This window comes from Rana temporaria, chromosome 4 (assembly GCF_905171775.1).
Source record: "Rana temporaria chromosome 4, aRanTem1.1, whole genome shotgun sequence".
NCBI lineage: Eukaryota > Metazoa > Chordata > Amphibia > Anura > Ranidae > Rana > Rana temporaria.
In genome coordinates this window covers 219,698,370-219,714,495 of record NC_053492.1, presented here as the reverse complement: position 1 = coordinate 219,714,495, position 16,126 = coordinate 219,698,370, and the positions used below count along the sequence as shown (strand labels likewise).

Below are 16,126 nucleotides of genomic sequence, written 5' to 3'. Positions count from 1 at the left end.
CAGCCTTACAACCGCAGACCACGTGTAGCCACACCAGCCTAGGACCTCCACATCCAGCATCTTCACCTCCAAGATCATCTGAGACCAGCCACCTGGACAGCTGCTGCAACAATCGGTTTGAATAACCAAAGAATTTCTGCACAAATTGTCATAAAACACCTCAGGGAAGCTCATCTGCATGCTCGTTGCCCTTATCGGGGTCTCAACCTGACTGCAGTTTGTCATCGTAACCGATTTGAGTGGGAAAATGCTCACATTTGATGGTGTCTGGAGAGGTGTTATCTTCACAGATGAATCACGTTTTTCACTGTGCAGGGCAGATGGCAGACGGCAAATATGGCATTGTGTGGGTAAGCGGTTTGCTGATGTCATTGTTGGGGATCGAGTGGCCCATGGTGGCGGTGGGGTATGGTATGGGCAGGTGTATTCTATGGACAACGAACACAGGTGCATTTTATTTATGGCATTTTGAATGCACATAGATACCGTGATGAGATCCTGAAGCCCATTGTTGTGCCATTCATCCATGACCATTAGGGATGAGCTTTGTGTTCGTCTCGAACGTATGTTCGACTCGAACATCGTCTGTTCGTACGTTTGAGGAAATTCTAACAAAATGGGTCGTTCGCGCCAAATTTGAGTGACGCGCAACGGCCCATAATTCACTGCGGCATTGCACGCTGATGATTGGTCAAGCATGCACTATGACCCTACATGCTTGGCCAATCACAGCGCGCAAAAAACGGAGAGCCATAATTGCCCAAAGCCAGGGTGGCTTTGGCCAATTATGGCTCAGGGGGTTTAGTACACGCCCCACACTAAATAAGGCCGCCTGCAAGTTGGCCGCGTGTAGTGTGTTGCGGCGTTGTTAAAGAACAGATCAGACAGTCAGTCAGTTAGAGAGAGAGAGAGACACAGTGTCTTTTCTACCAGATAGATAGATAGATAGATAGATAGATAGATAGATAGATAGATAGAGCAGGCAGGCTAGTCAGTTTTGTTAAATTTACAGTGTGTAGAGGATATATATACATCCTAGGAGTTGTACATATATTTATACACTGTATAGCTTAGCTAGATCAGCTATTCCTATTTGGCAGGCAGTAGATTGTGCTAGCTGCAGTGCTCTAACGTGTTGTATTTCATGTGTGCGGGGAAACGTGCGGAGCTTCTCACATTCGCAATGTATAAAGGGATATTGCGTGAGTGAGAACGTCGTTCACAGTCGGTAGAAAACGTCGGAAAAACGATCGTGCTGTACGACGATACGAAACTTGATTTTGGACTTTATGATCAGTGGATGAGTTTGTGGGTTAGATATGGGGAGAAAGCTAAGGCTTGACTGATATTATCTTTTTTTGCTTAATTTTGACTTGCAGAAATAATGGAGGCCTTCAAAGAACAGGAGTTCTTCACAGAATTTGTTCAAAGGGGGCCCCGGATGGCAACCCCCCTTTTTTCTAGAATTTTTCTTTCCCAATTTTTCTTTCCCAAAAAAAATATTTATTGAGCCAAGATCTGGCATTGTAATGGCCCCCCCAACCCTAAAATAATCGACATATTGTTGCCACACAGCACGTGCGCTTTGGGGGGCCAAGCCTGCATGGACAGTCTCACGGGCCACCACCACTTGAACATCAGTGGCCTCATCAGGCACAAGTGTCATGTAGTTTGTTGAGGGTCTCATTAGGAAATTGTGCACTATGCAGCAGCAAAGTCTGACATGGTTCAGATTCTACTTAACAGACCTACAGTCCTTATCTTGTTTGCACCTCCTGTATACTGCTGTTCAAAATATATAGGGCCAAAGGATCTTCTTGTAATGACCTGGGGGGAGTGGTGGCGGGGAAACTCATGCTATTTTTTTCAATGATTTTTATCCATATTGCAGCCAGGGACCAAACATTACATTAAAGCGGCAAGCAGTATTAAATTTATTTTTTCTTATAGTTATCTCATGTTGTGCAGGGACATTTCTAAACACGTGCCACTACTATAGACACCCAGCAGGTACGATATTTAAAGGAATTTTTCATTTTTTTTTCACTTTAAGCATCATAAAAATCGCTGCTACAGAAAAAAATACAGTTTTTAAAACTTTTTTTTCTATTGATACATGTTCCCTGGGGCAAGACCCAGGTTCGCAAAGATGTTTTCCAACAATAACTTGCATATTGGGCTTTAAAATGAGCACTTTTAAATTCGAACGTTCGAGTCCCATAGACTTCAATGGGGTTCTAAATGTTCGCACGAACGTTCGGTCCGTTCGAAAGTTCTGGTGCAAACCGAACACGGGTATGTTCGGCTCATCCCTAATGACCAACATCTCTTGTTGCAGCATGATAATGAATGGCCCCATGTTGCAAAGATCTGTACACAATTCCTGGAAGCTGAAAACATCCCAGTTCTTGCATGGCCAGCATACTCACCGGACATGTCACCTATTGAGCATGTTTGGGATGCTCTGGATCGGTGTATACAACAGCGTGTTCCAGTTCCTACCAATATCCAGCACCTTCGCACAGCTATTGAAGAGCAATGCACCAACATTCCACAGGCCACAATCAAGCACATCTCCTCTTGCTGCACTGTGTGAGGCAAATGGTGGTCATACCAAATACTGACTGTTTTTCGAACCCCCCAACCCCTGTCTAATCAGCATCTTGATATGCCACACCTGTGAGGTGGAGGGATTATCTCGGAAAAGGAGAAGTGCTCACTAACACAGATTTAGACAGATTTGTGAACAATATTTGCGAGAAATAGGCCTTTTGTGTACAAAGTCTGGGATTTTTGAGTTTGGCTCATGATAATTAGGGGCAAACACAAACGTGCTGCATTTATAATTTTTCTCAGTGTAGATAAAAAGAAAATGTTGATAATAATAACTATAATGATAAAAGAAAACAAGAACAGCTATATATGCTACATATGATTCTGAGGTTAATAGATTGATTAAGTGAGGAACTAGCACTTGCATGAAAAAAAATACTTTGGGTAGCCCAAAAAGCTACCGTAATTTGTAATGATCTAACTATGAGAGTGCTGCTCTTGGACCAGAGTGACTGCTCTTTTAAGTCACTGAAAAACAAAAAGAAAGACAAGAGTGCAAAACCCCTCAGTGTAGTATATTAAGCAGAAAGCATTTATTAAATGGATAAAATTGCACGCACAAAGATGGCATGTGATAGGCATAATAGTCTGGGTCATACTATTATGTCTAGCACACCCCATTTTTGTACATGTAGTTTTACCCATCTATTAAAAGCTTTCTGTTTAATACTCTACACTGAATGGTTTTGTGCTCTTGTCTTTCCTTTTGTTTTTTAAAATACATGTGAGCCAAGAAATAAATATAATTTTAATCAATACATCTGAATAATCAAATGTCTCATTGTGCTCACTAGATATATACAACCTTTTAAATTTGTAAACTAAACACTAGACAGTTACTTGTGAATGCAATATTAATAGAAATTGATAAAGCTTTTCATTTTTTCAGTGCTCGTCAGGGTTATTGGAAAATTCTTTTTGACTCTCTGTAGTTTACAAATTGCTGACATTGCTTGAATGCATTCTAACAGTGGAAGCTCCTTTCAGTCTGGAATGTTTCCCTGTTGGAGAAAATTGGACCGCGCAAAGTTTTAAAAGTATTATCTAAGAAAGCAGTATGACCAAAATTATGATACAAAAAAGCACCAAGCTTTTGAGAGATCTTTTGCTGCTTAGCATCATTATTTATTACCATCACTGTTTTCTATTTTTAAGGATTATAATGATGAAATTCGGCAAGAACAGTTAAGAGAGCTTTCCTATTTAAATGGTTCTGAAGACTCCAGTCGAAGTAAAGTAACAAGGAGTAGAGCAATACGATTAGTTCCTACTATAACTGTCAGGTAAATGTCTTATTCATTGCAATTTATTTTTAGTTGTTTTACTTTTACTATTGCACCCGTAAGATTTTCATTAACTGGTTGAAAAAAAAACAGCTATCATGGCAATTTGACATTTTTGTGTGGTTTGCATCGATAACAGAAAGTTTCAGGAGCTATAGTAAAATCATAAATGTGAGTGACCTGATCTCCAACACACTGGAACATGGCTTTAATTCCAATTGGTTTTAAATTCTTCAGGATCCCAACTCACCACTTCCTGTAGCCAATTTGTACACCTGTTTACACAGCATCATTTACAAGCCCTGAACAATGTTCCACTAGTATGACTTTTTACATGTGTTTTTCCTGATGCTCGGCGGTGGGAGCAACTGCAGGCTATTTCAGATTTTGTGTTCTGCTTTGCCATCATACTTCAATGCGGCACATTTCACTCTTTTGTTAGAAAAGAGTAAGCCAGAAGTGGCTTCTTTCAAGCTCTTTCCAATGCTAAAACGTTAAAAGGAAAATAAGGATTCCTCTTGACATGTGGTGGCCCCCTGGGCTTTCTAAATATAGATACCTTATGTTATGTTATGTTATTAGCATTTGAACTGCATGGTCTTTACAGTATACTTTCAAATGCTATTTTCCAAAACTCATACACACTAGTTCTCTGAGATCATGTAAAATATCCTATTGAACCACGATGGCAAGGTGATCTAGCAAGTGAATCAACAGCTAAACATTTACAGCTCAAAATGCTTTAAAATGCAAGCTGACTCTTCTGCCCCCCACAGTGGCCTGAAAGATTGGTCACAAATTGTTAAGTGTCACTAGTGACAATGCAATTATAAGCAAGTTTTGCAATTGCATAGGCAAATATGCACTTTAAAAAGTTTTTGCTAAACTCTTCTTTTTAATATTTTTGATGCGTATTAAGTAAATATTGTAAAGAGATTAGCTATATGTAGATTTCCTTCTAATATGCTGGATGTACGTTATCTAAATGTTGCTAGCAATATGACAAAGCCAAGAAAATGCAAACAATAATCAAATTAAAGTTTCGATGCTGTCTAATATTTTGAAGGCAGTATTTTGCATACATGTGATTTGTCAGTATAGAAACAATTCCTGAAGCCATTGTTATTAGGTTGGACATGCTTGTGTGTCAATCAACAAAAGTACACAATTAGGAGGGAACTCAAAAAAGGCTTGCTTGGTACCAAAAGTGCATAATACAGCCATTTAACCACTTAAGCCCCAGACCTTTAGGCAGCTAAATGCCCAGGCCAGGTTTTGCGATTCGGCACTGCGTCGCTTTAACAGACAATTGTGCGGTCGTGCGACGTGGCTCCCAAACAAAATTGGAGTCCTTTTTTCCCCACAAATAGAGCTTTCTTTTGGTGGTATTTGATCACCTCTGCAAATTTTATTTTTTGCGCTATAAACAAAAATAGAGCGACAATTTTGAAAAAAATGCAATATTTTTTACTTTTTGCTGTAATAAATATCCCCCAAAAACATATCATTTTTTTTTCCTCAGTTTAGGCCGATACGTATTCTTCTACCTATTTTTGGTAAAAAAAAATCGCAATAAGCGTTTATCGATTGGTTTGCGCAAAATTTATAGCGTTTACAAAATAGGGGATATTTTTATTGCATTTTTATAAAAAAACATTTTTTTACTAGTAATGGCGGCGATCAGCGATTTTTTTCGTGACTGCGACATTATGGCGGACACTTCGGACAATTTTGACCCATTTTTGGGACCATTGTCATTTTCACAGCAAAAAATGCATTTAAATTGCATTCTTTATTGTGAAAATGACAGTTGCAGTTTGGGAGTTAACCACAGGGGGCGCTGAAGGAGTTAGGCTTCACCTAGTGTGTGTTTACAACAGTAGGGGGTGTGGCTGTAGGTCTGATGTCATCGATTGTGTCTCCCCTATAAAGGTGGAGCACGGGGAAGCCGTGTTTACATACAGGTCTCCCCGTTCTTCAGCTCCGGGGAGCGATCGCGACGGAGCGGCTATAAACGAATAGCCGCGCCGTCGTCCCGGATCGCTCCCCGAGGTAAGCCGCCCGCCGCACGCAGCGGGGGGGGGGTCCCGATCGGACCCCCAACCCGCCGAAAGGCAAGGACGTATATATACGCCCATCTGCCTGTCAGTGCCATTTTGCGGACGTAAATAGTCGTGCGGCGGGCGTTAAGTGGTTAAAGATAATAAAATCATCTAGATATTTAGGACACTCATGATCACCTCCAGCTTTTGGCAATTTGCATTTGCGTGTTGCATTATGACAACGATGATCATGTCCCTGATTTTTATAATAATCAGGGCTGTGGAGAGTCATTTATTATCAGTTATGGTTGAACCATATGTAAACCAATGTTAATCAAATTAGGGGTGTTCAGGTGTCTTTTTTAACCTTTTAATTTAATTTTTAATTTAGGCCCAAATCATTATTTTTCTTTTTTTTAGGAATCGTGGAGGTGCCATTCCACCTTCTGTGCCAGGACGAGGTACTCCAGTACCCAGAGGTTCACCTGTGTCACGTGGGACTTTACCATTGCCACCAGTAGCTCGTGGTCTTCCTACAGTGCGGGGGCGAGGAGCTTCAGGTGCCCCTGGCTATCGGGCACCACCTCTTGCCCTTGAGACCTATGATGACTATGTAAGTTTTTTTAAACTGGTTCACACATTTTATTGTGTTCATGTATTGGCATATATTGCCAAGCCAGATTTAGGATTTGATTTCAGGAAGTTGCTTTGGATTTTCACCTTGTATTGCAGATAATTCATGCAAAAATTTGTATTGTACACATTCGCTTGCATACATTTTTTTCCATGTAAGTTTGTTATGCATATCTTTCTTCCGGTTCATTATTTGTGTTTAGTTTAAGGGTCAGTATTTTAATTGAAGAATTATCATCTCTGTTTAAAGGAAGATGACAAATCCCCTTTGTTTTTTTTGTTTTTTTAATCCAACAAAATTTTATTTAGTTTAGTTTACAGAGGTACAAGGTATACAAAGTCCCCTTAACAGTGCGGGGAAAATAAAGATCTGCAGCGAGACAGCCACTTACTCAGAATACATCTATGAACAGGAGGTAAACCCCCCCCCCCCCAGCAAGTCAAACATTTCCCTCCCGACAATTGGCTCAATGCCCACCTCACCCAATATTAATGCCCAGAAGCCTGTCCATCACCAGGTCCACAGGGGCCAGACCCGGCACATCCAGCCACTTTGCCCATAACTTCTCAAATTTGTGGGCATTACCCCTGTGTTGATATATCACCTTCTCCATCCTCAGCACTGTCCCAATGTTATTGATCCATTCAGCCAGCGTCGGAGGAGCCTCGGCCTTCCAGTGAACCATAATAAGCTTCCTAGCTTGGAACAAGACCCTTTGCACCGCCTCCCTGTCCATCTCCTCCCATTCATACTCCTCCAGAGCCCCCAAGAGACAAGCCCTCGGGTCCTGCGGAAGAGACACTCCAAATGCTGAGTTGATGGTACTCACGACTCCCGCCCAATATGTGTGGAGTTTTGGGCATCTCCACAGCATATGTATCAGGTCTCCATGGTCTCTCTTGCACCTGGTGCAGGTAGGGTCGAGCTGTGGGTTCATTCTATGGAGTCTGTGAGGGGTATAATAGATTCGTAACAAAATGTACAGTTGCGTGAGCCTCTGTGAGACATTCAGTGAGCACTTGCCTACTGCCTGAAAAATTTCCTCCCATTGTTCCCCGTCCAAGTCCCCTGCATCTGCTTCCCACCTTTCCCGTATCTTCAGGGGATGCTGCTTCATCACATACTGTAACAGGATGGCATAGCATTGGGAGATAAAGCCCTTAGACGTCCCAGCCTCCCCCAGAAGATCAAAAGCAGGGGTCGGCGACAGGCACCACTCAGAGGAGCGACCCTGTGCCGCCACTGCGTGTCTCAACTGTATGTATGAGAAGTACATGGACTGTGGCAGGCCAAACGCCTCCCGCAATTCCGGAAACGTGCGAAGTACCCCGTTTCGGAATATTTGGGTAAGGTGTGTAATTCCATAGTGTTTCCACCTGGCACCGGACTGTAATTTAGCCAGTTCAGTGTACGTGTCATTTAGCCATATGGGACTGTACTTCGTGTAACCCTCTGCGCCTTGGACATATTTAACCTTATTCCATACCTTCTGAATCAGACTAAATGTGGGGAGCTTCTTGTGCGGTCTAGCAAATGCCTGCGCCTCCAACGCCTCAGGGATCGGACCTCCGCCCACGGTGTGCTCCATAAGCCTCTGAGCCGAGGACCGCACCGTCGGCCGAAACATGCCAACCAGCTGCTGCATCTGAGCCGCCAAATAGTATAGCCAGGGGTTTGGCAGCGCCAATCCCCCGCTATCTTTAGGTCTCTGCAGGTGTTCCAACTTAATCCTAGGGTTCTTATCCTTCCAGATAAGTCCCCGAAAAATACTGTTCACGGTATGAAAGACCTTCAGGGGGATGACCATGGGGGTGTTGTGTAGAAAGTACAGTAGTTGCGGCATGAGTATCATCTTGATTAGATTCACCCTCCCAGCAACCGACAGAAGCAGGGCCTTCCAAGTTTTAACCTTATCCCTAAACCTCAGCAACAGGGGGGAAATATTTAGATGTATGAAATCTCGTGGCCGGGCCGTTACCTGTACCCCTAGATATTTAAAGGATGAAGTAATGGATAAGGGGCAAACAGCGTTAATTACTTGTGTGTCATCACCATCCAACAGAAGCAGTGCTGACTTTGTCCAGTTTATGAGCAAGCCAGAGAATTTTCCAAACTCTGTGATTGCCATCATAGCCTCTCTAAGGGAGGAGTCCGTGTCTCCCAGCAGAAGAAGCGTATCATCAGCATACAACATCACCTTTTCCTGCATGTCGCCATAACAAAAACCGGTGATGCGGGGGTTAGCCCTGATACTAATGGCCAGCGGCTCAATAGCCAGGGCAAAGAGGAGGGGGGACAGGGGGCAACCCTGCCGTGTCCCCCTCCTCAGTGCAAAGCCCGCCGACAACGAGCCAAATGTCCGTATCGCTGCCTGCGGCTGGCTGTACAGCAGCCGCACCCAGGAAATGTAAATAGGGCCAAATCCGAATTTCCGCAAAACGGTCCAAAGATAATTCCAATCGATACTATCGAAGGCTTTTGTTGCGTCTAAGGATAGTAGAGCCCTACTGCCCATGTTGTCTGCCCGCGCTTGTATATTAAGGAACAACCTTCTCAAATTAACCGCCGTTGATTTGTTAGGCATGAACCCGGCTTGGTCTCCATGTACTATAGAAGTCACCACCCCATTTAGCCGGATGGCGAGCACCTTGGCCAGGATCTTAACGTCACTCTGTAATAAGGAAATGGGACGGTAGGCCCCCGGGTCCACGGGATCCTTGCCTGGCTTAAGTAACAGTACTATATTTGCTTTGGACATGGAAGGGGGCAAAGTCCCTCCCTCCCTGGCGCTGTTAAAAACCTGCAAAAGCTGTGGCAGCAACACCCCCGAATACTGTTTGTATACCTCCATGGGCAGCCCATCCTCCCCCGGGGCTTTACAATTAGGGAAGGCACTGACTGCCTCTCGCAGTTCCTCAACAGTAACCGGTTTCTCCAGCGAAATACTCTGATTAGCTGACAGTCCCGGGAAGGTCAATTGGGTCAAATATAGCTCCAGATCCTCCTGGGTATATGCCGCGCCGGAACTGTACAGGGCTTCATAGAAACCCGCCAGTTCCTGCATAATCTGGTCTGGCTGAGAGACTACCCCTCCTGACCTAGCTCTAATAGCCCCTATCTCAGGTGACCGTTGATGAGAGTTCGCAATCCGTGCCAGTATACGGCCGGTTTTCTCACCCTCCTCAAAAAACGCCTGTTTGGCAAAGAATCTCTTCTTTTCTGCTGACGAGGAGAGCAACTGCTGGTAGGCGGATTGAGCCGCCTGCCAGGACTCCCTGGCCAAATCAGAAGGATCTGTAATGTAAGCCCGCTCCATTTCCTGGACCCTGTTCTCCACTTCTATCAGTAATGCAGCAGAGGCCCTCTTCACCCCAGTCACTTCCCGTATGAGGAGGCCCCTAAGATATGCCTTAAAGGCATCCCACTGTAGCACATTTCGTTCCACCCCCTCCTCCGCAACAAAATACCTCCGTATACTTTCCTCTATTTCGGTATGGGATCTAATCAATTTCAACCAAAATGCATTCAGCTTCCATGGTGCCTTAACCAGGTTCCCCTGCGGTGCCACGCAGAGTTGCACCACCAGGGCCGAGTGATCCGACACACTACGGGGCCTATGCGACAGGTCTGCTATCAGTGAAAGCATGCTTGCGTTACCCACCCCCAGGTCTATCCTGGACAGGCAGCCATGCGTCTTCGAAAAGCACGTGAACTGCCTGCCCCCTGGATTACGGTGCCTCCAGATATCAGTCCAGCCCACCTCTTGCAACAACCGCGCCAGGGGAGTACTCCTAGCGAGGGCAGAGGGTCTAGGGCACGGATGTCTATCCGCCACCTGGTCCAGACAGCAATTAAAGTCGCCGATCACGAGCAACGGAACCTCCGGCCTGCCCCCTAAAAAGGAGAGGAGGAGCCTGAGCACCGCTGCCGTGAACGGCGGGGGGATGTAAACACACGCCAATACACAAATCAATGTACCAATTTTGCAATGGATGAATACATAGCGACCTTCAGAGTCTACCGCACTGTCAAATTCCTGGAAATCCAGGGCATTGTGCACTAGTACACTCACCCCCCTAGAGAAGGAGGTGTGTGTAGAGTGATATGCCTTGCCCACCCACACATATTTCAAAAAGCCCACAGTTTCCGCAGTCAGGTGTGTTTCCTGAAAACAGATCACCCCAGGCAGAAATTTTTTTAAACACATAAATATCATCGTGCGTTTCAATGGAGAATGCATACCCCTCACATTCCATGACACAATGGGTACCTTAGCCATGGGTGTCTTCCTTTAACATCAGAAAGCAATATACTTGTGGGCAAAAATGCACAGTCTGACCCCACTGTCGGGAAAACGGGCCACCCCCCATCTCTGTCCTCTCCTGCACAATATCTTGTGTAAGGGCCAACGGCCCAGGTCTGTTGAGATGTACCTCTGTCTTCATATGGTAGCTAGAAAAACAAAAGTTAGCATAACTTGCGGACCAAACGGGTCCCGAAACATCAGTGTCCACCAACAGGGCGGCTCCAGCACTTTGTGCGACTAAACGTCGGCTTACTTCAGTCACAGAAATCATTTTACTTAGAACAGCTTTCCTCACGATGTGCTGCCAATCATAATGTCCCCCGGCCAAAGGGTAAGTGAAAAAGAAATACTCAAACAGGCAAAAAGTAGGGGATCCCCCCTAAAAAAGGACAGCAGTGAAGCATAGAAACATTTCAATCTTGCATAGTCAGTGTCTGGAGGCAAAACCAAAGAAATAAAAAGTAAAAATAACTTGCCCATGCCTCACTCCCCCTCCTCCTGCGCTTGGCGTTGTAGAGATTGCTCGTTTCTATCCAGCCATGACATGGCCTCCTTTGCAGACTCAAAGAATTGGGCTTGACCCCGCACCACCACCCGGAGCTTCGCTGGGTAGAGCATAGCATATGGGAGTTGTATCCGTCGCAGTCGCCTCTTTACATCAAGGAATTTGGCCCGGCGCCGTTGTACTTCCTGCGAAAAATCTGGGTAAAATGACACCCGGACGCCATTGTGTTGGATGTTAGCTCGCTCCCGAGCCTGACGCAGCACCGCTTCCCTGTCCCGGTAGTGGAGTAGTTTTGCCAGGATGGATCTAGGGGGGCCCCCCTGCTGCGGTGGGCGCGAAGGTACTCGGTGGGCTCTTTCCACCGCAAAAAATGGTGACAACGTATTTTTGCCAAAAAGTTCAATCAGCCAGTTCTCTACAAACATGGTGGGGTCTTTACCTTCCACCCTTTCCGGCAGCCCTACTATACGGACATTATTGCGTCTGAGACGGTTCTCCATGTCTTCCACGCGGTCATAAGCGTCTCTAGCCATCTGCAGGGCAGCTCTGGTGTCTTGGGCCATGGGCTGCAGCTGATCCTCCACCTCACTGACTCTGCTTTCCACTGCAGTAGTACGTTCACGAATCTTTTGCATATCCTGCCTTAGTAAACCAAACTGCTCCTTCAAAGTGTCCACAGATGCAGTACATTTATTAACTGCTTTAAGTATGTCTGCCAGCGTGGGTTGCACAGCATTCTCAGCTTGTGCGTCTGGGGCCTGCTCGTCCTCCGGTCCCTGGCCTGCTCCTTCTCTGTCCTCCTCCTCCCCCCAGTATAGTGGGACACTGTCGCCCTGTGCTGCGGGCCTAGCCTGGTGCGCGGCACCGGAACGGGACGGTTGTTCTGGCCCCCCCATTCCAGACATCTTTTGGGCATAGTAAAGCATGTCCCTGGGGGCCTCTTTTCCCTGGGTCTTGGCAGGCTTACCCTGTTTGGGGCCCGTTCTGTCCGCTCCACGAGGCGTCCCTCTGGCATTTGGCGCGGCGGCGCCATCTTGGGCCTCCATCCCCGCGATCTCCGCCTGTCCTTTGCGGGTCTTTCCCCTGGTGCACAACGCCGGTGGTGGTACCGCTGTGGTCCCGGGAGTGCTGGCTTCCAGCATATGGCGGTCTCGAACCGGAATAACGGCCGGGGGAGGATCAATACCGGATCAGCGCTGGGAGCTGTGAGAGATGCGTCCTCTCACATGCCTGTCCTGGCCACGCCCCCCACAAATCCCCTTTGTTTGTAAAAAGGAGACATTATATTTTATTTTGCTTATGGCGTTTTGTTTATTTTCTCATGCATAATGTTCCTTACTGCAAAAAGAAAGCAATACATAAAATTCTGCTTTATTAAGAAGCTTTCACCATATTCTTGAAAACTCAAAAAATTCCACTACCTAGATATTGGTTAAAATAGTATTAGATGTGCTCTGTCAGAAAATGTTCTATGACGCACCATCATACCCTGAATGCCATGTAAAGGCAAGGTCCTGATAAACAATAAGTTAATTATAAATAAAACTAATTGGCATTAGTGGAACTTACTCTTTTGGGATTCTGTTTTCAGTTTTTACAGTTCTGTAAAATGTATGTTGGGAAATAGATACAGTATATGTTATGCTAGGTAGGGTACCTTTTTTTGTTGTCAGATCAGTCCTTAACATTTGGATTGCAACACTGACAGGTTTTACTTGCTATCTGAGATTTCAATTTGTTCTAGTAGCCCTTGTCTGGGAAGAACTAGTAGTTTAAGTCGTCAACTGATAAGCAATAAAGGGGATGCCTTACAATGGGGAACTTGTTGCAAGGACAGCTCACTGGGAAAGGATTTTCCTCACTTTGTTCACATTACAGAATGTGAAGAGCAATATCCTCAATGGCACACAGATGGGGAAAAAAAATTCTGACAGGGCTTTTAACCACTTCAGCCACGGACCATTTGGCTGCCCAAAGTCCAGAGCACTTTTTGCGATTCGGCACTGCGTCACTTTAACTGACAATTGTGCGGTCATGCAACGTGGCTCCCAAACATAATTAACGTCCTTTTTTCCCGACAAATAGAGCTTTATTTTGGTGGTATTTGATCACCTCTGCGGGTTTTATTTTTTGCGCTATAAACGAAAAAATGCGACAATTTTTGCTATAAAAAATTTTCACAAAAAATATATAATTTGTTTTCCCTCAGTTTATACCAATACGTATTCTTCTACATAATTTTGGTAAAAAAAAACGTTTATTGATTGGTTTGCCCAAAAGTTATAGCGTCTACAAAATAAAGGATAGTTTTATGGCGTTTTTATTAATATTTTTTTTTTACGAGTAATGGCGGCGTTCAATGATTTTTATCGTGACTGCGACATTATGGCGGACACATCGGACACTTTTGGTGCTTTTAAGCAGTTATTTAGGAATATATGTGTTTTACATTTCTTCAATATTCATTGTTAATTTTATGGCATTTTAAAAATAGCTAAAAAAAAAGTTTCCTAAATCTCCTATCTTGAGGTTTAATTTTTTTTAGACATCTGGGATGTTCCTGTGGAATAAATAGACACCTAGAACATGCAAATGTTAAACCTTATGCCACAAACCAAGTGAAATGGAGATGACATTACACCTGCTGCAAGCTCAGTGGGTCATATTTTGGTTAATAGAGAGGTAATGGAAAATGAAGCATACCAGGAATTAGTGTGCCCAGCTGCAGAGGAGCCGAGTTTGGCAAATTGAGTGTACTTGTAGTAGCTTTGCTCAGCTTCAGAGTCTTGGAGGAGAACAATTTGGTAATTAAAATTAAGCAAACCAGGAATAGTTGTGCCCATCTGCAAGAACTTCGACGGCTCGGTGCCTGATGCCAGGAAAGACAGGGCCAGTATATCAGGAACATTACCTATGTAAGATGTATAATGTACCAGTAGCAGTCTCCATGGTGAGGAGTGACAGGTGAAGCATACCAAGAGCAGGGTCAGCATTCAGTGGAGCATATCTGGACTATGTGGACAAAGCTACTGTGGACTGTGGGCTACTGACAATTTTGAATTTTAACTGGATAGAAGTTCTTTTTTGGGATGGCAATTATTTACCATGTCTGGTGTAGTCATATGCATGTATGTACATTAATATACTCGTATGTCTAGGGCAACATAAGCTCTACAGCTGTAACTGTATGATCCAGTTCTGATCTTGAATATATTGAGCTATTGGGTAGGAAAAACAAAATCCATACTGAAGGAAATGTGGAGGCTGTAGTTTCTGACCTTGTTACTTAGTTGTATTTTGCTTTAATAATTGAACACGAGGAATAAGTCAGATCTGCTGATCTTCATACTTGTTCAGTGTCAGTGATTTGAAGCAGCTAAAGCTATTAGACCAGCCTTTCCCAACCATTCTACATGGAAGAAGCATTTAAATAACATTCTCGTCTCAGGGAACCCGAGCTACAAAATTACTACATCTACACCTCATGGTACAGCAGGGTGAACAGTAGTTTGTAGCTATAAGAAGTAAATAATTTTTTTTTTTTATGTTTTTCTTAACCACTTCAGCCCCGGACCATATTGCTACTCAATGACCGGGCCCCTTTTTGCGATCGGCATTGCGTCGCTTTAACTTACAATTGCGCGTTCATGCGACATGGCTCCCAAACACAATTGGCGTAGTTTTTTTCCACAAATAGAGCTTTCTTTTGGTAGTATTTGATCACCTCTGCGGTTTTTATTTTTTGCACTATAAACAAAAATAGAGCGACAATTTTGAATATATTTTTGTTTACTAGTAATGGCGGCGATCAGCGATTTTTATCGGTACTGCGACCTTAGGGTGGACACTTCGGACACTTTTGACACATTTTTAGGACCATTGGCATTTTTATAGCGATCAGTGCTATAAAAATGCATTGATTACTATAAAAATGCCACTGGCAGGGAAGGGGTTAACACTAGGGGGCGAGGAAGGGGTTAAGTATGTTCCCTGGGTGTGTTCTAACTGAAGAGGGGGTGGGACTGACTTGGGGAAATTACTGATCGCTGTTCATACAGTGTATGAACAGACAATCAGGCATTTCTCCCCCTGACAGGACCGGGAGCTGTGTGTTTACACACACAGCTCCCGGTTCTCGCTCTGTAATTAGCGATCGCGGGTGCCCAGCAGTGATCGCGCCCGCTGGGCACACGCGTCGGGACCGGGGACGCGCGTGCCTCCGGCGGTGCACATGCACCTCAATTGGCTGATTCGCGAGATGACGTAATATTACGTGATCTTGCACAGCCGAGCTGACCTGCCGCTGTAAAACGGCGGCTGGTTGGCAAGCGGTTAAACTCAGGACAGCTGTATATGACAAAATAATTTCAGGAACAATAATGGAATGAAACTAATAATTATAATGGTGGCAAGAAAAGAAACCCAGGCAGTGAAATATGTAGTATTCCCCTACACTGGTGGTATATAAAGAAGGCCCCCTTAAGCTGGGTGTCAATGAGGAAAGACTCCTTATATTGGTGGTCAGTGGGAGACCAGCTTCTTAAACTGGTTTTAAGTTGGAGAAGGGTCTTGTTACAGTAGTAGTACTTAGTGGGTAGAATGTGTTTTGTAATGGTGGTCAGTGTTAAAAGTGCTCTTTACAGTACTGATCAGTGGGGATGAAAATAACACACTGGAATTGCTGAAAATGCATTTAAAACACATACAAAATTTAAGTAAATGCGTACTTAAAAACACATCTGA

General features: G+C 44.4%; 1 protein-coding gene across 2 annotated transcripts in view; it reads left to right on the top strand.

Moving 5' to 3' along the window:
* KHDRBS2 (KH RNA binding domain containing, signal transduction associated 2) overlaps positions 1–16,126 on the top strand; it is a 346,045-nt gene that overhangs the window by 249,404 nt on the left and 80,515 nt on the right. For both annotated transcript variants that reach the window (XR_005748660.1, XM_040349894.1), the window contains exons 5-6: positions 3,769–3,896; positions 6,359–6,551. Coding sequence is in view for 1 of the 2 variants with exons in the window: in XM_040349894.1 (XP_040205828.1) it covers positions 3,769–3,896; positions 6,359–6,551 (321 nt within the window). In the remaining variant the exon portion in view is untranslated. The remainder of the gene's footprint in view (positions 1–3,768; positions 3,897–6,358; positions 6,552–16,126) is intronic.